At 40.2% G+C, this 21,740-nt stretch overlaps 2 protein-coding genes and 1 non-coding gene across 4 annotated transcripts; 2 read left to right on the plus strand and 1 right to left on the minus strand.

Moving 5' to 3' along the window:
- Positions 1–476: 476 nt before the first annotated feature.
- On the plus strand, positions 477–6,428 carry gpr180 (G protein-coupled receptor 180). Its single transcript, XM_054623647.1, has 10 exons — positions 477–703; positions 1,570–1,713; positions 1,819–1,913; positions 2,037–2,142; positions 2,507–2,687; positions 3,054–3,103; positions 3,211–3,368; positions 3,495–3,692; positions 3,791–3,868; positions 4,329–6,428. Exons 1-10 carry the CDS (start codon positions 562–564, stop codon positions 4,482–4,484), a joined length of 1,308 nt encoding a protein of 435 aa, XP_054479622.1. The 5' UTR covers positions 477–561; the 3' UTR covers positions 4,485–6,428.
- Positions 6,429–7,110: 682 nt separating this feature from the next.
- trnas-cga (transfer RNA serine (anticodon CGA)) lies at positions 7,111–7,192 on the minus strand. The gene has a single exon. It is a non-coding gene; the product is annotated as a tRNA-Ser (tRNA).
- Positions 7,193–9,943: 2,751 nt separating this feature from the next.
- LOC129111823 (cyclin-Y-like protein 1) lies at positions 9,944–14,880 on the plus strand. 2 transcript variants are annotated; one of them, XM_054623947.1, is made up of 10 exons: positions 9,944–10,755; positions 10,883–10,957; positions 11,074–11,108; positions 11,745–11,848; positions 12,249–12,284; positions 13,292–13,343; positions 13,436–13,555; positions 13,639–13,805; positions 13,893–14,055; positions 14,175–14,880. In XM_054623947.1, the coding sequence occupies exons 1-10, from the start codon at positions 10,596–10,598 to the stop codon at positions 14,289–14,291; spliced, it is 1,029 nt and encodes a 342-aa protein (XP_054479922.1). In that variant the 5' UTR covers positions 9,944–10,595; the 3' UTR covers positions 14,292–14,880. The 2 variants fall into 2 exon arrangements, with proteins under 2 accessions (XP_054479922.1, XP_054479923.1); XM_054623948.1 differs by having other exon boundaries at positions 11,748–11,848.
- Positions 14,881–21,740: the final 6,860 nt, after the last annotated feature.

Below are 21,740 nucleotides of genomic sequence, written 5' to 3' on the forward strand. Positions count from 1 at the left end.
TATACAACTACACAGACAATAAATACACATACTATACAACTACACAGACACAGACAATACTATACAACTACACAGACACAGAATACACATACTATACAACTACACAGACAATAAATACACATACTATACAACTACACAGACAATAAATACACATACTATACAACTACACAGACAATAAATAAATACATACTATACAACTACACAGACAATAAATACACATACTATACAAATAAAAAACAGTAAAATAAAAAACAGTAAAATCCACAATAATTGAAATATTACATGCACAGACAGAACAACTATTACAGCTATAATTACAGTCCATTATAGACCAATTTAACACCTAATTCATAATAAATTCCAAGGTGTTTTTTTCCCCACTGTACACCATTTACTGATGAATTATTCTCATCCACTTACAGGGCTTTTATTTGCGTGCAGAAACACCTCACTTCTGGTCTCACTCTGCAGAACTTGACGCACCTGGTTCTCTTCTGGCGTCGTGGCTCATTGAACTCATCAGCTCTGCGTTGTGTGGATGGTGTTGACGTGCAGGAGGTGATGATGTCGTGCGTGTCAGTGGGTCTTGTGGTGGTGGTGCTGCTCGGCTCGGAGGCCTTGGGGAAAAGTGTGACAGGACTTTTTAAAAGCGAGGTGGCGAGACAGCAGAACGGCCAGTTCATCACCACATTCATGTACCAAGGTAATGACATGATGAGGGAGAGCTCATACTCCAGTATGCATTTGAAACATGACGTGGCAAGAGGGTGTAGTAAGTTTTTTGTTTTTTTGTTGCATATCCTCTGTTTTATTCTTTGCACCTGCAGTATTTTTTGCATATTTTTCCTATTTAATGTGACTTTCTTGCTGCAGGACACTTAATGTGTTGTTGTTTTTTTTTGAGATTGTGCATATAAATCATCAAATTACAGCCTGGTTAACCACTACAAGTAGAATCTAGACTGTCTGCCCCTAACCACACACACACACACACACACACACACACACACACACACACACACACACACACACACACCAAGAGGGAGGTCAAAGGTCAGCTACAGGCTCCACTGAGCTGGTTTGTCTGTCTTCCTCCAGCAGGGGGTAAACTTACTAAAGAAATCTGGAGCTTCTAAGACCATTTTATATTACATTACATTACATTACAGTCATTTAGCAGACGCTTTTATCCAAAGCGACTTACAGTCAGTAGTATATTACATATCATTCACCCATTCACACACTGATGACAGGCTACCATGCAAGGTGCCACCATCAGACTCTAACTAACATTCATGCAACATCCAGTCCACACCGATGGCAAGCCTTCGGGAGCAACTTGGGGTTAAGTGTCTTGCCCAAGGACACATCGACTGCCGAAGCCGGGTATCGAACCACCGACCCTCTGATTGGAGAACTACCTTGCTCTCCACTAGTATGCTTGTGCATGTGCTTTAGAATATGCACTACGGCGACAAGCATCTGTTGTTCCTTTTATATAATAGTCTATCGAGCATATTTATGATTTATTGATTTGTCGACCCCTGTCCCGTGTCTGTGCCCCAGCAGGTGATAATGGTCTGTTGGTGTGCCGGCTGGAGAACTCCGCTCTGGCCATAGAGCAGGAGTCCAGATTGCTGCTGTATCAGGGCATGGGCTCTTACCTGGACAACCTCAGCTGCCCCGAGAGGCTCTCCATAGCTCGGTTCACCAGTAAGAACCAGCGTTCACTAATACAGACAGCTGATATTTATGGATGTGATGTGATTCATCCGCACACCGTCGCCTCACCTCACCGTGTTTGTCCTCCTGCCACAGTTTTATTCAACGAGGAAGAACACAACCAGTCGATCCCTCGTCAGTCCTCTCCTACCACCTGGCAGGTCCTGTATGCTGACAGATATACGTGTCAGGTAACATGATCTAACCTCACCTTCAAAAACACCGACATGGACATTAAATCTGAACTGAATCAAGAGAGCAGTCGTTTTATTTTTCTTCCTCTCTCTCTCTCTGTTTTCTGTCTGTGTGTCCAGGAAAATGCAGTGATTCCTCATCACCCTGATCTCAGTTTTACTATCTTGCTGTTGAACCCTGACTCGGCTGGAAATCCTCTGGAGCACTTCAGCGCAGAGGGAGCAGGTCAGACATCCGAAAAAAAACTCCCGTCACCGCAGCTGATAGGCTGTCGGGACAATTTGTATTTAATTATTAATGCAACAAAGTAGGGGATCCCAAATCGGCTTGAATTGAGAGTTCTATCCACGCGTTTTCTGTCTATATACAGTTTTCCACATCCACTGCTTTATGTGTGGTGCTAATAAAAAGTTGTTAAATATTAAAATGGGGGGGGAAAGTGCTTCATGGTTTGACCACATGCTATGTCAAATCTTTGAAACTCCGAGTCTTTGGAGGACGCAGGGATTGGTCCTGAGTGATCTGCATCATTCATGCGGGACAAAATGTTTCCTCTTGACTCGTTTTTTGTGTTTTCTCTCTCTCCCAGGTCTCCATACCTTTTACTTCCTGCTGCTGCTGGCCTACTTCATCGCCTGCTGTATCTACTTAAAGCCTCTGTCCCAGGCTCTGAGGAAAGGAGGCCCCATGCACACCGTCCTCAAAGTGCTGACCACGGCGCTGGCCCTCCAGGGCTGCTCCGCTCTCTGCAACTACATCCACTTGGCCAGGTGGAATCTAAGCAGTCTATATTATACCATTTTTTTTAATATTAGCTTAATGGTTTCCAATCTATTTAGCTTGTGAGCAAATTCAACCGAGAAGTTTCCTTCTCAGATTGTCTTTCCATGAAATAGTTTTTAGTCACAAAGAGCAAAAAAAACTCTCAAAATAAACATACTTTTGTGTGCATGACGAGATGTTTTGTAATGCATTTATTTATGTTTTCATTACCAATTCAGCATAAAGGTTTTAAGTAAGTAGCCTTTGATTGTTTTTAGCTTTGTGATTAAGTGGTTTTTTTTCCTCTTTCTTTCAGTTATGTATTAAACTAATGTACTAATGTGTTTTCTATTCCCTCCCATGGTGTTCTGCAGGTATTCCAGAGATGGGACAGGTATTCCTCTGATGGGCAGCCTGGCAGAATGTATGTTCCTCTCTCTTAAATATGCCTGATACGTATATTTCTAAATGCATTTGAGGCTTGATTTAGTTAACGTAACGGACTTATTCCACTTCCTGTTCCCCGTGCAGTCTGGGACATGGTGTCCCAGGTGTCCATGCTGTACATGTTGCTGAGTCTGTGCGTGGGCTGGACTCTGGGCCGCGGCAGGAAGCCTCAGTCCAGGCCTCTGCAGTGGGAGCAGTCTAAAGCTTCAACGGCCGTCGCTGTAGGTGGAGGCGTCGTACAGGTACAAAGAATACACCGAAACGTTCTTGAACTCATCTGTTAGGCTGATAATGATTTTAGTAAGTTATGAATTTGGTAAAAAGCCAAATAAAAGCAGAGCTATTGCGAGTTAAACTGTTGTTTTCAGGCGGCGTTGCTGCTGTGGGAGCAGTGCTCAGATACAGAGAGTCAGCATCACAGCTACCACGCCCAGCAGAGTCTACCGGGTCTCCTCCTCATGGCTCTGAGAGTGGGCCTGGCCCTGCTGCTGGCCTCCGTCCTCTACCAGATCATCTCCACGGAGAGGAGCACCCTGAAGAGAGACTTCTACCTCTGCTTCGCCAAGGTAACGTTCACAGTGCACTCGTGCAAACACACACTCGTATATTTTACCCACAGTTCTTCAGGGGGGGGTCACATGGTGTTCGTTGTGTTTCTCTGCAGGGATGCTTCCTGTGGTTCCTCTGTCATCCCGTCCTCTTCCTCCTGTCGGTCGTCTTCTACGAGCACCAGAGGGCGAAGGTTCGAACTCGCGAAACAAATCACATTTTTAGCAAAGCGAAGTGACTTTTACTGATCAGTTAGTCTGAGAGAGAGTTTTTCAGGCTGGGGAATGTGACCTTTGGCACCATATTGGAGGTCTATAGCATTTTGGAGGACAGTAACCTTATACCTAAACCCTCATTTTACCTATTTAAAATAACTGTAATATATTCTATATAATCTTCTAGTGCAGTAAAACGCTGTAGTTGCTAACAGTTAACAGGTTTGTGCAGTTGTTTTTCTAGTTGAATCACTGCAGTTTTGGTCCAATTATCAGACTTAAGCTAGTAATTCTTGCATTATTTAGTAATTTAAAGTACTTTCTAGAGCTAGAGAGTAGTGAATTACAAATGTTTTTAAGGGTGAGAGTTTAACTTCTAGCTGCAGTAAAAGCTTACTTCCTCCTCTGTCTCTAACTGTCTCCCTTCTCTCTCTGCAGGTGGTGACTATCGGTGTCATCCTCTGCCAGTCCATCTCCATGGTGATCCTCTACCAGCTCTTCCTGTCCCGCTCTCTCTACTGGGAGGTCTCCTCTCTGTCCTCCGTGTCTCTGCCCCTCACCATGTCCCGGACTAACCACAGGGGGCGCTACTGAGCACTGTCCACTCTCACGCCAACGAGCGAGGCCGCACCTCCCTTCAGGAGGGAGAGCTCCCGAGCCTGAAGACAGGAGGTGATGTAACGCTGCAGGGACTGTTCTCCTTTGCTGTTACTGTTTCATGGGGGAATAGGAACGGCCGTTAGCAAGAAAGCAGGTTACCAGGGAACTATAGCACGGGTCACAAAATGACCAGAGGACAATATTTACCGCAACACCCTACCTCTATTTCCCTGAATCCACATTTCTAAGCAGGAGGGAAGATATTTAATGCAGCACAACCCGGAGGAGGGACATTTCCACGACCAGCTGGAGAACAATTCAGAACAAAAGACGATTTTTAGATGTGCAAAATAGGAGAATATTTACTTGTGATGGAATTGTACTTGCATGCCGGAGGTTAAAGATAAAAGGACACAAGATCGGCATGCTGATCAGAGGTTTGTTGTGTTCAAGGAAACTTCTCTGCAAGGACACAAATGCAGTCGTTTGATAATCACTACCACCGCAAAGGAAAAAATACAAAGCACAGGGAGGCGTTACACCACTGCTCAGCTGAGGTGTTAGGTTTAGGGACGCAGTGTTACTGAACAGATCATTGTTATTGAACTGGACTTGGATCAGATTTCCAAAGAGAGAGCTTGTTAGATAGATTTAAGTGTTTGGGGATTTTATAGTCTTAAAGATTAAGGCTGGTTTTATTCTTTAATTTTCTTATTGGCAACAAATCCCATGAAAAGATAAAAGAACAATACAGCCCTCTCTGTTGCCATGGTCCCTGCCAAAATATGTAAAAAATGTAGTTCAGTTTTCTTTAATTTCTGAACTGTTTTGAGCAAATGTGGCTCAAACAGCAGGAAATCTTTGGGGACTATTTTCAGCTGCGGATTAATCCATATTTGGAGCATTTATTTCATCACATATTTCCATCAGCAGGCCAATGCATGTGTGATTAAGTCAAAATATACCACAGTGTGTGTTAATGCTAATGAAGGAGCATGTCATTCATGCAACTATGTGGCTAATTGATGGTCTTTTCATGGAGTTTATTTACAACAAGAGAATAGATCAATATGTGTAGATCAATGGATCTGTATGTGGTAAGATTGATACGTTACTACGGATGAACAGGTGGAGGTGGAGAGACGACTGGGAAACAAGAACAGGTGTAAAAAAAAAAATGCATTAAGTTTGGACAGATGGTTCTAGTATGTAGACGGGTAAAGAAATGGATTCTATCACCTTTATATAAAAGGATAAGCGTACTTTTATCTTTGCACATCCTAAGTGAGCCTAAAGATCCGTGTTGTACTTTAAGTTATTCCTTCACTCTGGACGTGAATGTCTGAGCGGACAGCATGTGAACCTTTTTAAATCATATAACTGTAAGTATCTGGAAACACACTGCATGACTTATCTTTGTTTTTTCTATTATTTTGCCTTCATTTTCCCTTCACTTCACATTGAGCTGGTGCACACTACTTTGCCTCTTACCTTTTTCAAGTCATTCATCTCTGGTCTGAGCCCTCTGTGACTTCCTGTGAGTGAGGCTCATTAAAACGAGCCTGTGGCTTCATGAAACACTTTGACACATTTCATATGGTGGGGAATTAAAACCCACTGGACGAACCTGACGGCTGACGTGCAGCGTTGACATATTTATTCATTGCGTGTTTATTTTGTAGTGAATATTTGGTAAGAGAATGTTGGCGCGCATTAAAGCAGTAGGTATTGTACTGTATATCTTGTCCCGCTGTGAAAATCTTATTCTAATTAGAAAGCGACACAATATGAGGTCTAAAGTGTCCAATCATGGCTTTTTTTCCCTTTTTTTTTCAGCATTCACACTCCAGTTTTCATATATTACATGTATTTATTTTCTGTGCAGCACAACTTGTCAAAATGCGGGGATCTGTGATCATACAACTATAATACAATAAATGGAACTTTGCTCATCAGAAATGCTTTGGCCACTTACTAAAACTAGTTTCCCTTTGAGGTTCGGTGCACTCTTGATGCAAAGCAGCTCACTGAAGCCGTGGTCCACATTTACACTGCCTGCTTAAAGTAACCCAGCTGGCACAAATCATATATGTGTTTTTAGGCACACGGAATCGGATATTTTCAGGTCTGTTTAATTATGTGAAAATAAAAATGACCTACATGATATATGAAGCTCCTGGAGCTGCACAATGCCACATGCCACATTATAATAAAAGCTAAGAATTGTAAACTAAATGCAGTTATTTATGTGAGGGCGAGGCAATCTCTTGATTGTTGTTTTATCAGTCTGTGGAGCCCTATTTTAGGAGATTAAAACATATTTGGAGCAGCCATGTTCAACATTTAACTAGTTTACAGAGACCACAATTTTTGGATCAATTAATATATTTGAATTTCAAGTAAGTTGGGAAGCCTATATGATAGAAGGTGGTTAGATTTAACCCACTATACTTGAGGAAATGCATGTAATTAATCTTGTCTGGGATGCACTATGCTTAGAGTAATTCTAAAACCGTATATAAGTCATATACGAGTCTTACAACACATAATACAAAATACATTTTTGCTATGGCTTCCTGTCAAAGCAACTTTTTCCATTGGAAAAAAATAAACCAAAAGACGTCACGAACAGGATTCGAACCTGTGCGGGGAAACCCCATTGGATTTCGAGTCCAACGCCTTAACCTCTCGGCCACCGTGACTACGCATGCTCGATGTGAGCACAGAGATGTATTTATCGTTAAGGAATCTATCTATGTTGAATTATGTTATGTGCCATAGATGCCAGTAAACATTGAGTTTTTATAAGTTTACAGACAGTTGTTGGCATTATGTTTTAACTGTTTTATTATGAGTCTTATCTCTTTTTACTTTTAAAGAAAGCTTATCTGTTAAATGTTGACTAGTACAAATCAAATGTTTGCTATTCATGCAATTAAGACTAGTGAAAAATGCCTTTTGTTAATATCTATTATTTAACAAGTAATTAAATGTAAAAATACTCCCAGCCTACGTCATTGAGCCACTTCATCCAATTACGTAACAGCTTGGCTAAACGCACCAATAGGAACGCTTGGATTAAAAGTGGGCGTGTCTAAGAAGGTTTTTCTCAACGGCTGTGTTTTCTATATGATTGAGGGGGCGGTGCCTGCGGGTGAAGCGCTCAACACATAGCAGCAACAGAGCTTCCGTTTCACATGCGTTCTTCAAAATAAAAGCACAGAAATTTTAATTTTATGGACCTTGGCACAGAGATTGATAATGACTGTGTTTCTGCTCAAAGCATGAGGTTAAATTATAGTTATATATATATATATATAGTTATAAAACAAACAATAAAAAACAACCAAATAAAGAGAGACAATTCAGATTTGTTTTTAAGATAAGATAAGATAAGATAATCCTTTATTAGTCCCGCAGCGGGAAATTTGCAGGCTGAAAGACAAGACACAGTAAAGAAAGACAAGAAAAAATAAAAAATGAAAAATAAAAAAAAACAAGTATTATAAATAAGCAATAAAAACAGTAGAAAAACAACAATAACTGAAATATAATATTTACAGACAGAAAAAACTATTTTAACTATTATTGCACAGTGTAATGTATTGCACAGGTTTTTATTGTCATGTTTATTGTTTAATATGTGCATTACAAAATATCAAAACTTGACTTGATTTTCATATTTGAATCCCTTACTCGGCGTGTGATTCTATTCTCACAAGTCTGACATTGTCCATATTTATTTTAGTATTAAATACCATCTTTGATCATCTTTATTTTTTTTTTTACTATTTATATTTTTACTCAGATTTTTTTGCATAAATTCAGGCTGAACAGTTGCATTTTAATTTTATTTTCAGATTTTACCACCCACCTTATCTTGTTCACTGTTTCATTTTTTTTTTCATAATGTACATAATTGTTTGCCCCTGTAATGACATGCAATTATGATGCATGATGTGTGAGATACAATGTATGATAATAGTTGATAAAAACAAGATAAGATAAGATAAGATAAGATAATCCTTTATTAGTCCTGCAGTGGGGAAATGTACAGGATTACAGCAGCATAGATATAGTGTAAACAAGGTACATAGTAGAAAAAAACCCAAGTATTTTAAAGAAGTAAAGAAGTAAGAAAAATAAAAAATCCACAATAACTAAAAAAAAATCTTATAAATACAGACAGAATATAATAGTTATAATATTGCACAGTGTATTTGTATTGCACAGATTTATTAGTGTTTTGTTTTGTGGTCTACTGGGATGGCAGACAGCAGCAGAAATATGACCAATTTATGATTACAGTACAACTCACTATCACTTAGATCAGTGGTTCTCAACCTTTTTTCAGTGATGTACCCCCTGTGAAATACTTTTTAGCCAAGTACCCCCTAACCAGTGCAAAGCATTTTTGGTTGAAAAAAAGGTGTAATACACAGCGCTCTGCCATCAGTGTCTGATTTATTAAACTGTCAACACTGACGATTGCATTGTTGCATTAAATTCAGTTTATGAACTTACACTTATATTTTATTGAATATTTATTAAATAACTATTTTTAAAGGATTTTTGAATGGATGCTAATTTTAAATATATATTTTTTTTAAATCTCACGTACCCCCTGGAGTGCCTTCACGTACCCCCATTTGAGAACCACTGACTTAGATAACTGAGCATGTTTGATAATCTACAATATATTAATACATTTATATTACATTACATTATTATATAACACTCGAATTTCCCCCATGGGGATCAATAAAGGAATATATATACTGTACATTTTTATTCCTGTTCTATCTTTATTTTGTTGTATAGTATGTGTATTTATTGTCTGTGTCTGTGTAGTTGTATAGTATGTGTATTTATTGTCTGTGTAGTTGTATAGTATGTGTATTTATTGTCTGTGTAGTTGTATAGTATGTGTATTTATTGTGTAGTTGTATAGTATGTGTATTTATTGTCTGTGTTGTGTAGTTGTATAGTATGTGTATTTATTGTCTGTGTAGTTGTATAGTATGTGTATTTATTGTCTGTGTAGTTGTATAGTATGTGTATTTATTGTCTGTGTAGTTGTATAGTATGTGTATTTATTGTGTAGTTGTATAGTATGTGTATTTATTGTCTGTGTAGTTGTATAGTATGTGTATTTATTGTCTGTGTAGTTGTATAGTATGTGTATTTATTGTCTGTGTCTGTGTAGTTGAGCTGCTGCAACACTTGAATTTCCCCCATGGGGATCAATAAAGGAATATAATAATAATAATAATAATAATAATAATAATAATAATAATAATAATAATAATAATAATAATAATAATAATAATAATAATAATAATAATAATAATAATAATATATTGCACTACAAATTCCACTGTTAGTCAACTCCACAATGAGGACTTTTAGTTTGAAAAGCAGCCGCCGGAAGTTACCTCTGAACTTAACTTCTTCGGTGGTTTTGACATCCAAGACGTGTCTCCTGTAAATGCGACGATATGAAAGCTAGCTCTGGCTCTCTGTTCTAACAATGACAATCCTCTCGACCTGTCCGCGTCTTTAGTCATCTCCACATCTGTGTGCATTCAGGGAGTTTGCACGTTTTCCATTTAACTGTGACAGAGGCTTCATTTTCCCGGGAAAACGGACTGAAGAGCCCATGCTGCAGGAAGGTGCGGAAGCTAAGCGTTAGCCGGCCAGCCATGGAGGGAGCTGGACGACTTGACTTTGTATTGTTGGCCTCTGGTCCCTGAAATAAGCTGCTATCAGACACCCCACCGTGCAAAAAAAGCATCCAAATCCACGTGTTTCATTCCTATCAGAGGTGCCCGAGTGCTATGCTGCGCACACGCCCTGCAGATGTCAGCTGTCCTGCACATGCCGCAGTCGGCTGTCATTGCATAGATCTCATTCTGCAGGATTTTTCACTTTGCATGCAAAAAAAAAAGATTTAAATCATCTTGAAAGCAGATCAGATTTGGTGCATTGCTTTTTGATTCGCTCTGCAGTGTTGTCAGTCCGACTAAAGTAGGTGATCCCCCCCCTCCTCCTGAGGTTTATGGGAAACGGTTCTGGCTGCAGCAGGACTGTTGTTGTAGGTCAACGATGGGAGGCTCGGTGTCTTGCTGCATCTCCCCCGGAGAGAGTCCCAAGATCCGCAGGAGAGAGGTGGAGCTGGAGGAGTGTCCCATCACCACCGCCGAGGACGTGAGTGAGGACACTGGGACCTACCTGCAGCACATCAGCGACAGGGAGCTCCCAGACGGTGGGTGGTGGTGGAGGTGGTGGTGGTTAATCTCACTGCTGTTTTTTGTCTTTGTGGAAATGACCCCTTCATAGACTAATGGGTCCAACTCAGTTTTAATGCATGTTTTTATTCTTGCATATTCCAGAACTGGCCCATGAGTCCAACCCATCAGACCACCCCAGAGCCAGCACTCTCTTCCTCAACAAGTCGCAGACAGACGGTCAGTATTTCTCTGATAAAGATGTGACAATTTGATTTTTAATCTCTCCCTCTGAATCTCCTGAACTCATTGATTTATTATTATTTTTTTTTCTCTCTCACCTTTTCTCATTTCAGTGCGTGAGAAAAGGAAGAGCAACTACTTGAATCATGTAAGTGACAGGTCTGTGTATGTGTGTGTGTGTGTGTGTGTGTGTAGTGTGTGTGTAGGTAGGTGTGTGTAGGTGTAGGTGTAGGTAGGTAGGTGTGTGTGTGTGGTAGGTAGGTAGTAGGTAGGTAGGTAGGTAGGTAGGTAGGTAGGTAGGTAGGTGTGTGTGTAGGTAGGTAGGTGTGTGTGTGTGTAGGTAGGTGTGTGTGTGTGTAGTAGGTAGGTAGGTAGGTGTGTGGTAGGTGTGTAGGTAGGTAGGTGTGTGTGTGTAGGTAGGTAGGTAGGTAGGTAGGTGTGTGTGGTGTAGGTAGTAGGTGTGTGTAGGTAGGTAGGTAGGTAGGTAGGTGTGTAGGTAGTGTGTGTAGGTAGGTGTGTGTGTAGGTATGTGTGTGTGTAGGTAGGTAGGTAGTAGTGTGTGTGTGTGGTGTGTAGTGTGTGTAGGTATGTGTGTATGTATGTATGTATGTGTGTGTGTATGTATGTATGTATGATGCTGTTTTTCAGTCAGGGAGATTGAGAAAGATGCACTCACACACACACAACAAATTGGACCCAAACAAGCCAATAGCTGTCTTTTTAAATGTTTCAGTTCAAACTGGTATCCCTCCCTCCATTCATGAGCTTTATCTTCTCCCTCTAGCAGATGTCTCCGGGGGTCCTGACCAAAAAGTACAGTTCCTGCTCAACGATATTCCTCGATGATAGCACAGTCAGCCAGCCCAACCTCAAGAGCACGATCAAATGGTAAGTGACCTCACTAGGTCTTCTAAATATCCTGAATGGTTTTAGTGTGCATGTTTGCTTTTGAGGGAGGGAAGAGTTAAGGCATTTTTCCTTCACTTCTCAAAAAACCTATTTTCATTTAAATTTTCTGCTGCAAGCTAACCCGTAGTTAGCACTGTCCAATGGTTTGAGTCAGGAGTGTTAACAAACCAAACGCGTGATTTTTCTCAACTGCGGACATCAAGACCTCCTTCACAACAGACGTGATCTACATACAAGCCCGTAAAACTTCAGGGGGGAAAAAGGAAGACAGGAAATGCAGAATGCTAACGCAACATAGGAGCTCTTGTTTTGTGAGAAAAGATTGAAATCACAGCCAGTGGTTCACTTTTGTGTCTGTGTCGGTTTCTCTTTGTTCCAGCGTCACATTGGCCATATACTACCACATAAAAAACAGGTAGGAAAAGTTTTAAATATTGTTGTAGGTTTCACCTCATACATTGTTGTGATACTGTTTTTCTTGTGTTTGGTACTTGGGAATTTACATAGGAAAGAAACTAATGATTGAATAGGATTTGTTTTGGGATTATGCAACTCTGTCATAATAGCAGCAAGTTGGTGGGAGTTAGTTAGTTGGTCAGTCAGTTGGAAACAAACAAATGGCATCACAACAACATTTTGAGATAGATAGATAGATCTATAGATAGGTAGGTAGATATGTAGCTAGATAGATAGAAAGGTAGATATGTATGTAGATCTGTAGAAAGGTAATTATGTAGATAGATAGATAGATAGATAGATAGATAGATAGAAAGGTAGATATGTAGATAGATAGAAAGGTAGATAGATAGATAGATAGATAGAAAGGTAGATATGTAGATAGATAGATAGGTAGGTAGATCTATAGATAGAAAGGTATATATGTATGTAGCTAGATAGAAAGGTAGATAGTTAGATAGATACAGATGTGTAGGTAGATTGATAGATAGATATGTAGATAGATAAAAAGGTAAATGTGTTGATAGATAGATATATTATTTTTGGTTGGCGGTCAATAGGTAGTAAGGAAACAGTCAACTTATTGAAAATCTTGGGAGTCTGTCACCTTTTCATAGCATCATAGAAACATTTTTGGCCATTATTTGGGAAATAGAAACATTTTTGTATGCTTTAGGGTTTCATTTTTCAACCTCTATTGGTATCATAACTGTTTAACCAGTAGTAAGTTAGACAGTCAGTCAGTTTAAAACCTATATTGGAATCATAGCAACTTTTTTTTATGATGGTAAAAAGTAGTGGTAGTCAGTTATGTGGTATTTAGTTAGTTGGTTAATTAGTCAGGAAACCGAGTAATGAACTTTCATAGTAATGAGCTATGAAATCAAAGCATCATTTTGTACAATGTGTGAAATCTCATACAGTTTGCACGTTTAACACGGTCTCCTCAATGTTCTGCTCCTGCAGAGATTCAAACCGCTCGGTGGATATATTCGACGAGAAGAAGCACCCTCTGTCGGTGAGTCGAGCTGTTTGATTACATGAAGAAGCCATGTTTACTGTATTCGCTCTGTGCCGATTCACAAATGGCGGCGATTCTCTGCCCGACAGAGAGAGAAGGTTCCAGATGACTACTCTGTGGTGGACCCAGAACACAAACTCATCTACCGCTTCATACGGACGCTCTTCAGCTCCGCTCAGCTCACGGCCGAGTGCGCCATCGTCACTCTGGTGAGTTCACAACAACATGTCGAGACCCTCTTATCTCTATCACTGCTATGTGTGTGTATCCTGACGTTTGGGTGCGTTGTCAGGTGTACCTGGAAAGGCTGTTGACGTATGCTGAGATGGACATCTGTCCCTGTAACTGGAAGCGAATTGTTCTCGGTGCCATTCTGCTGGCCTCCAAGGTGTGGGACGACCAGGCTGTGTGGAACGTCGACTACTGCCAGATCCTCAAAGAGATGACAGTGGAGGACATGTGAGTGTCGCCTTACTGCTCATTGAACTAAAAGCAGCCCAAATGTTGCAACTAAGCCCGATTTGACGGATTTGTGTTTTCCTGCAGGAATGAGATGGAGCGTCACTTCCTGGAGCTGCTCCAGTTCAACATCAACGTCCCAGGAAGTGTTTACGCCAAGTATTACTTTGACCTGCGCTCGCTGGCTGACGACAACAACCTCAGTTTCCCTCTGGAGCCGCTCAGCAACAAGCGCGCCCAAAAACTGGAGGTGAGTACGCTGCATTCATGCTGTATTTAAAAAAAAGAAAAACTAAAAAAAACATGGCATCTCTCCTTGTTTTGTTGGTTAGGTAGTAACAGTTTTTATGCTCATGGTTCTGTCTGCAGGCCATCTCCAGGCTGTGCGAGGACAAGTACAAGGACCTGTGTAAATCCACTATGAGGAAGTCCGTCAGTGTGGACAACCTGGCTGGCATCAAGACCTCCCAGGCTGTGCTGTCTTAAGCCTGCGGAGGAGGTGGTGCAGCAGGCCGAGAGCGAAGCTGCAGGATGGGACATTAAGGAAGTCAGACAGGATTCTCCAAGAGACATTTCCAAAGTAGATTATGATAATATCAGTAACTAAAAAGTTCCATTACAAAATGTTAAATCATGACTTTTTGAGTGGAACAAAAGAGCAGTTTACCGTACAATAACTCTAAAGTATCATGAATCCAGTCTCTATGTGTTCATTACAAAGAACTTCAGCTATCCGCCTTTAACGCATGATGATTTGGTGAAATATTTTGCAGACTGTAAATTTTTTTTGTTTAAATGGATGTGTAACTTTGGAAAGGAATCAGCATGAAAATGCTTCCTGAAGTCACACAAACTGAGGACTTTTATCTTTTTTTCTCATCAGCCGATCTCTTGAGGAGTCACTTCTCTTCCCTCCACCAGCCGCGTCCCCTCACCTTTATTCACACACTGACGGACTGTCTTGAACTACCCTGTGGTGTAGTTCTGCACATGGACAAAGAGTAGACTTTGTTTTGCTTACTATGTAGGCCCCTATAGCTGTGAAATGTACAAGACTTTATTTAATTCAAATAAATTTCAGTCGCTGTTTAAAGTTGAAGCTGCTTAGGTGGGACATGTGTCGGGGTGGTTTGTGTTTCGTTTTAGAAAGTTACCTTGTTTGTTTCAAACCCAGAGCACGGTGTTACCTTTGCAGAGCAGTAATGCTGAAAGAGGATTAATGTTTGTTCTTTGCTTAATACTTTTTTAGAAAGGAAAGGAGGGCTTTAACATTTATACAACGGGGGCCGAAAAAGGAAAGAAACCTACGGGAGAGCAACAGAGGAGGGATCCTTCTCCTAGCATGAAAAGAAATGTAATAGATGTCACGTTACAACTCATTAAATTCATATAATAAGAGTAGTAAGCAGAATAATGGTGGAAAAATTACGACTCAATAACAGCAGCAGTGACTATAATAGAATAATAATTCAAAAGTATTAATGGCATCAGTAATAGGAGTAGTAATGTGACTCATAATAATAATAATTGTAGTAGCAGTGGATGTCATAACATGCCACAGCAGGAGACCTGACCTCGGTCCAGATATATCCAAGATCCATGGAAACCTGCGGACCTGAAAGCATAATGAATCCTGGGAATTTAAATGATATTTTTGATTGACCAGGGAGCCAAAGCAGAGACGCTAATACAGGAGTAACATGATCTCTTCCTAGTTTTAGTTAGTACACATGCTGCAGCGTTCTGGATCAATGGATAGATTGAAGAGACTTAATTAGAGCAGCCTGAAAATAAGGGATTGCAGTAATCTAGTCGAGAAGTAATAAATGCATGAACTAATATTTCTGCATCGCTTTGAGACAGGATGTGCCTGATACGTAGAATATTACGTAGGTGAAAAAAGGCACTCCACGAAATTTGTTTTGTCTGGGAGTAAAAGGACAGATCCTGATCAAAGATAACTACAAGGCTCTTTATGGTAGTGCTGGATGCCAGGGCAATTCCATCTAGAATAAATATAACCTTAGATAATTCATTTTGGAGATGTTAATGGCCTGGTAGAAATACTTCAGGTTTGTCTGAGTTTAACATCAGGAAGTTGCAGGTCATCCAGGTTTTTATGTCCTTAAGGCTGCTTGAAGTTTAACGAATTGGTTGGTTTCGTCCGGCTTGATCGATAGATATAATTGGGTATCATCTGCATAACAATGAAAGTTTATGGAGAGTTTTCTGATGTTATTGCCTAATGGAAGCATATACAGCGGGTAAAATAAGTATTGAACACGTCACCATTTTTCTCAGTAAATATATTTCTAAAGGTGCTATTGACATGAAATTTTCACCAGATGTCGGTAACAACCCAAGTAATCCATACATACAAAGAAAACCAAACAAATAAGTTCAGATTTGGAATGACTCAGGGAAAAAGTATTGAACACGCTTACTGAAATTTATTTAATACTTCGTACAAAAGCCTTTGTTGGTAATGACAGCTTCAAGTCGCATGCATTGCTCAGGTGTGATTTTGGCCCATTCTTCCACACAAACAGTCTTCAAATCTTGTAGGTTCTATGGGCCTCTTCTATGAACTCTGATCTTTAGTTCTTTCCATAGATTTTCTATTGGATTCAAGTCAGGTGATTGGCTGGGCCATTCTAGCAGCTTTATGTTCTTTCTCTGAAACCAATTGAGAGTTCCCTTGGCTGTGTGTTCGGGATCATTGTCTTGCTGAAATGTCCACCCTCGTTTCATCTTCATCATCCTGCTAGATGGCAGCAGATTTTTATCCTTCCTTCAATTATATGAAGTTTGCCAGTGCCGTATGCTGAAAAACAGCCCCACACCGTGATGTTCCCACCTCCAAACTTCACTGTTGGTATGGTGTTTTTGGGGTGATGTGCAGTGCCATTTGACCTCCAAACATGGTGTGTATTATGGCATCCAAAGAGTTCAATTTTGGTCTCATCTGACCAGACTCTCCCAGTATTTCACATGCTTTTTCTTCAGCAATGGAGTCTTGCGTGGTGAGCGTGCATACGGGCCACGGCGGTCGAGTGCATTACTTATTGTTTTCTTTGAAACAATTGTACCTGCTAATTCCAGGTCTTTCTGAAGCTCTCCACAAGTGGTCCTTGGCTCTCGGACAACTTTTCTGATAATTCTTTTCACTCCTCTGTCAGAAATCTTGCAAGGAGCACCTGGTCGTGGCCGGTTTATGGTGAAATGATGTTCTTTCCACTTCTGGATTATGGCCCCAACGGCGCTCAATGGAACATTCAGAAGTTTAGAAATCCTTCTGTAACCAATGCCATCAGTATGTTTTGCAACAATAAGGTCTTGAGAGAGCTCTTTGCTTTTACCCATCATGAGATGTTTCTTGTGTGACACCTTGGTAATGAGACACCTTTTTATAGGCCATCAGTTGGGACTGAACCAGCTGATATTAATTTGCACTGACAAGGGGCAGGATTGCTTTCTAATTACTGATAGATTTCAGCCGGTGTCTTGGCTTTCCGTGCCTTTTTGCACCTCCCTTTCTTCATGTGTTCAATACTTTTTCCCTGTGTCGTTCCATTTGATTACACATCACCTAATTTCTGAACATATTTGTTTGGTTTTCTTTGTGTGTATGGATTACTTGGGTTGTTACCGACATCTGGTGAAAATAGCAATCATGTCAATAGCACCTTTTAGAAATATATTTACTGAGAAAAATGGTGACGTGTTCAATACTTATTTCACCCGCTGTATATAAGGTGAATCAAATGTTCTAGTCTATTAAAAAGCTTGAGATGGTCAATGATTTCAAATGCAGCACTAAGGTCTTACAAGACAAGTACAGAGCCAAGTTCTTTGTCTGATGCACTGAGAAGTTCATTCGTAATTTTCACCAGTGCTGAAAAGTACTTTAATTACCAGTTTAGATGCAGCTCATTCTTTTGCACCTCAACCTATTCAGAGTGAATGGCAGTTGTGCGTCTAAATAATTACCCTTAATTTAATCCCACTGTGAAGGGCTTCCATTACTAGAATAGATTGTGAACCAAGTGAAGTGACATTTCCACGAAGTCGGACAAATAATATCAATGTTCACAGCACCTAGGGTTTAATGTTGAGGGAATGGCATTTTGTAGCTTTCTGAAACTCTGAAAAAGGAAAATTCATCAAAATACATCAAACATTTGAATCAAAAATGAAATAAGATAAAATGCAAATGCATATACAATTGTACAGCATTTTCCAATTTTTTTATTCAATATGATTTTGACATTAATGCACTTAAAGCGCAGAATAGACTTAATTAGAATAAAGTATAAGAATCCTATAACAAATATCCTGCTGTTTTAGTGCTGAGCAGGTAGTGAACAGTGAAGAACTGCAGCAGTATTACTCTCATGTAGTAGCCAGGTAACCTATATGCCAACGTGAATATATACATAGCTTTTTTTAAAAATATATTGCATACTTCTCTATTTAACTAATGGATGAAACATGTAGATATATGAATATGATTGGATATATGATAGATATGCTGTGAGCAGCAACACATTAACATCTTGGAGTATACCTTTTTCATCTCTCCGCGTCTCCTGGTAACCACCTATTCATTCGTGGCCCCTCCTCTCCACATATATCCTGACCCAACACTTTTCTTAACCAGACAGAGAACAGTCTTCTCTGCTCGAGGATGAATGTGCAAAATGTGCATTTGAGTCCCTCAAACAACGCTCTTTCAATTTCATCCAACATGACAACTACAGGCGACTGTAATGAACGTGTGGATAAAATGTCCTGCTGTCTTTCCTGGGACTTTTTTTACTCCGAGAAAACTTTCCTGGCATTATTTCTCGTGTTTCTTGGCTGTGTCCTTTTTTCATCTACAGGAAATGGATTTCTCTTTTTTCTGACTGTCAGATTTAAACAGCTACTGTGGCAACCACAATACATTCTGCTGAAAAATATCTCAGCTTGTGGTGTTGGGATGAGTTTTGTATCTGCTTTGGTTGTATTGTCTTCTATAGTGCGTAAGCAAACTCAGATCTATGGAGGCTGGTGCATAGCACAGTTTTGCATATTACGCTGTTTTTTTCTGACGTCTCAAATGACTTTGGCTCTAATGGCTGTGGAACGCTACACATTCATTTGTCGCGGCATCCACTACCTCCGGATGATCAATACCCGCAGTGTCCACATCAGCATGGGACTGATTTGGCTGGTCAGTGGGGCAGTGAGCCTCCATGGGGGGTTGGTGCTGAGCCAGATCCAGTGTGGCTCCCAGCAGCCAATCACCGGGCTCCTGTGCAACGCTTTTACCATCAAGGAGCACATCACATTTTCCTGGGAGGACGATATGCTGGTGTTTGTTCCCCCATCTGTCATAATGACTTTTTGCATATTGTCCATCTGCTACTGCTACGGGTGCATGTACCATGCGGCTCCCAGGGTGAGCATGACCCTTAAGTGTGATAACCACCGAGCCAACCGCACTGTGGGGTTCTACCTTTTGATGTTTTTGCTCCAGCTGGCACCGAGCATATTTTTTATCATCCTTACACGGATGGGGACCAGAAAGGCATCCTCGTGCATGACCATCACTGCCATAGTGACGCCGCTTCTTATAATCACACCTTCGTGCATCAACGCGGCTTTCCATCTGATCCGGAACCCGAGGATCAAGCGACTGGTTTTGTCTGCATTGCATCCGAAGCGCCAGTCTACAGTCAGTGCAGAGGTGGAGGTGTTAGAGCAGAGCAGGAGCGCTGATGGGAAAGGAGGGCTTGTATGTCAGGTTGATCACAAAAGGCTTGTGGAGATGGAGAACACAGTGACTGCACCTCCTCCTCTACCTGGTTATGTTTCTCCTTCTATTTGTTAGTAGTCTCAAGTGGCCTAATGACTTTCACCAGAAATGCTAATTTAGTAAGAGGTTTGTTTAGAATGTTTTCTCAAAATTCGTTTCCAAATTCTGGTAATTTACATTTCATGGTTGTGAAAATGGTTATGAGTAAGTTGTTAGGTTCAAAAGAGATGTGCTCCAACAAACTGTGCTAACTGTATTTTGAATATATTGTTATATTTGTTGGATTTCTGTGATATATTGATTCACAATATAATACTAAGATCTTTTTTTAAGCTCCTCCTAAGGTGAACACGTTGTTATTTGGCATTTCAGAAGTTAAAGAGTACGGATTTTTATTTTTTGTCATTGTTTCTCGTTACTGTATTTTGTATGTATTGTTATTTTTATTGATTGATTTCTTCGATATTCAGCCTATGCCATCGATTTAGAAACTGTATTCATATTTTGCATTTGTTCTTTTAAAGAGTACTGATTTAACATTTTTGTCAATGTTACTTGACAAAATGTTGTCAAGGTTGTGTTGTGACTTTAATGCAGATACTTGTACATAATTAGAGGTAAATAAAAAAACATAAAAGTCTACGGATGATGACCATGAGTTGTAACATAAGTTAAAAGTTATGGACCAAGAAACAAGCCTTGTGCCTTATACACATTTTCTTTTGTCAGAGTAATTTGAAATGTTCTAGGTTATAATGATCTGACTGACAAAGCTGCATTTAGTATCAGAAATGGCATGAATGAAAAACAAACCTATATCCAAGTATTTTGTTTCTTTACATTTCAAACTCACTAGAGATGGTTGCCATGTTACCAGCACAACCAATGGGCATAGTGCTTTGAACACAATCTGCTTCACTGTCATCTCAATTATGTTTCCAAGGTTAAATGCTTTCTCTTGTTTTCTACTTCTTTTTCTGTTGAACTGCAGCACAACACATATATGGACATAACAATAGATTATTTTTTATAGAAAATGGCACATCATGATTTATTTTCTCCCTGTACTTGGCGACGGATCACCTTGAAAAGCTTTTCGGTGAAAAACAGTAATACATACAAGACATACTGTACTTTTTTTGTGAGGGATGCACTTCTTTTTTTAACTTTTAACTGCAAAGATATCATTTACACTGTGCCACCTATAAAGTATTTTTTTGTCGTTGAAGAAAAGAGTGTTACACTTAATTTACATAAGTGTTACTGCAATCCCACCTGTTGTTAGCCACACCTACATTTACTGATATGTCAAATGCACCCATCATAGCAGAAGTGTTTTGGCAATTGTTGGCCTAAAATAATAAAAAAATATCCAGTGTCCTCTTTTTCTAATCTTGAATACTTTTAAGTCGTATACATCCTCGTGGACTGTCTTACCTCAGTGTAATTTATTTTCATTTTTTACAGCTGAGCCAAGCTAAGGGCTTGCTGCTGTATTTGCAGCATTGCAGTACCCATTAGTGACCACAGGGAGGCAGTGCTGCAGTATGTAAGACAGCCGGCCTCACTGCAGGTGTGAGATTAGTCCAAGTGTTAATGCGACATCCTCTCGACTCTCCCCAGCTCTGGTGCAGCTTGCTTGTATCACTGCCGGACTGGAGGATGGAGATGGACAAAAGCAGGCCTGTTTCATCTGAGCTTTTTAGATGAAGACTCAGATCCTGAGGATGATGAATCCATGAGCATTATTTACAACATACACGCTGAAAGGTGGCATTAAAAAGCCATGTTACATATTACCTTTTTAAAATTCTACCTGAAGCTAGAATTCTCTGATGGGAGAGAAAGGCTTGTTGGAAAAGGAAATTAGTGTCTTACTTGACGTACTCAAGTGCAGGTCTGTTTGTGAGGATATTTGATGTCTGCAGAGTGTGTGTGTGTACCACCCTCAGTGTGTACCTGAAATCGTGTAAAGCTCATATCAGTGCAGGTACATGAAAACTGTCATAAGGTGAAGCGGATAGTGTGTGTGTGCATGTGCGCCGGTGACTGTGCGTGTATCCTGTTGGGATCACAGTGTCAGTGCAGCTTCATTAATCTCCCAGCATCGTGGGACTTGTCTGAACTCTAAAAGA

This window comes from Anoplopoma fimbria, chromosome 22 (assembly GCF_027596085.1).
Source record: "Anoplopoma fimbria isolate UVic2021 breed Golden Eagle Sablefish chromosome 22, Afim_UVic_2022, whole genome shotgun sequence".
NCBI lineage: Eukaryota > Metazoa > Chordata > Actinopteri > Perciformes > Anoplopomatidae > Anoplopoma > Anoplopoma fimbria.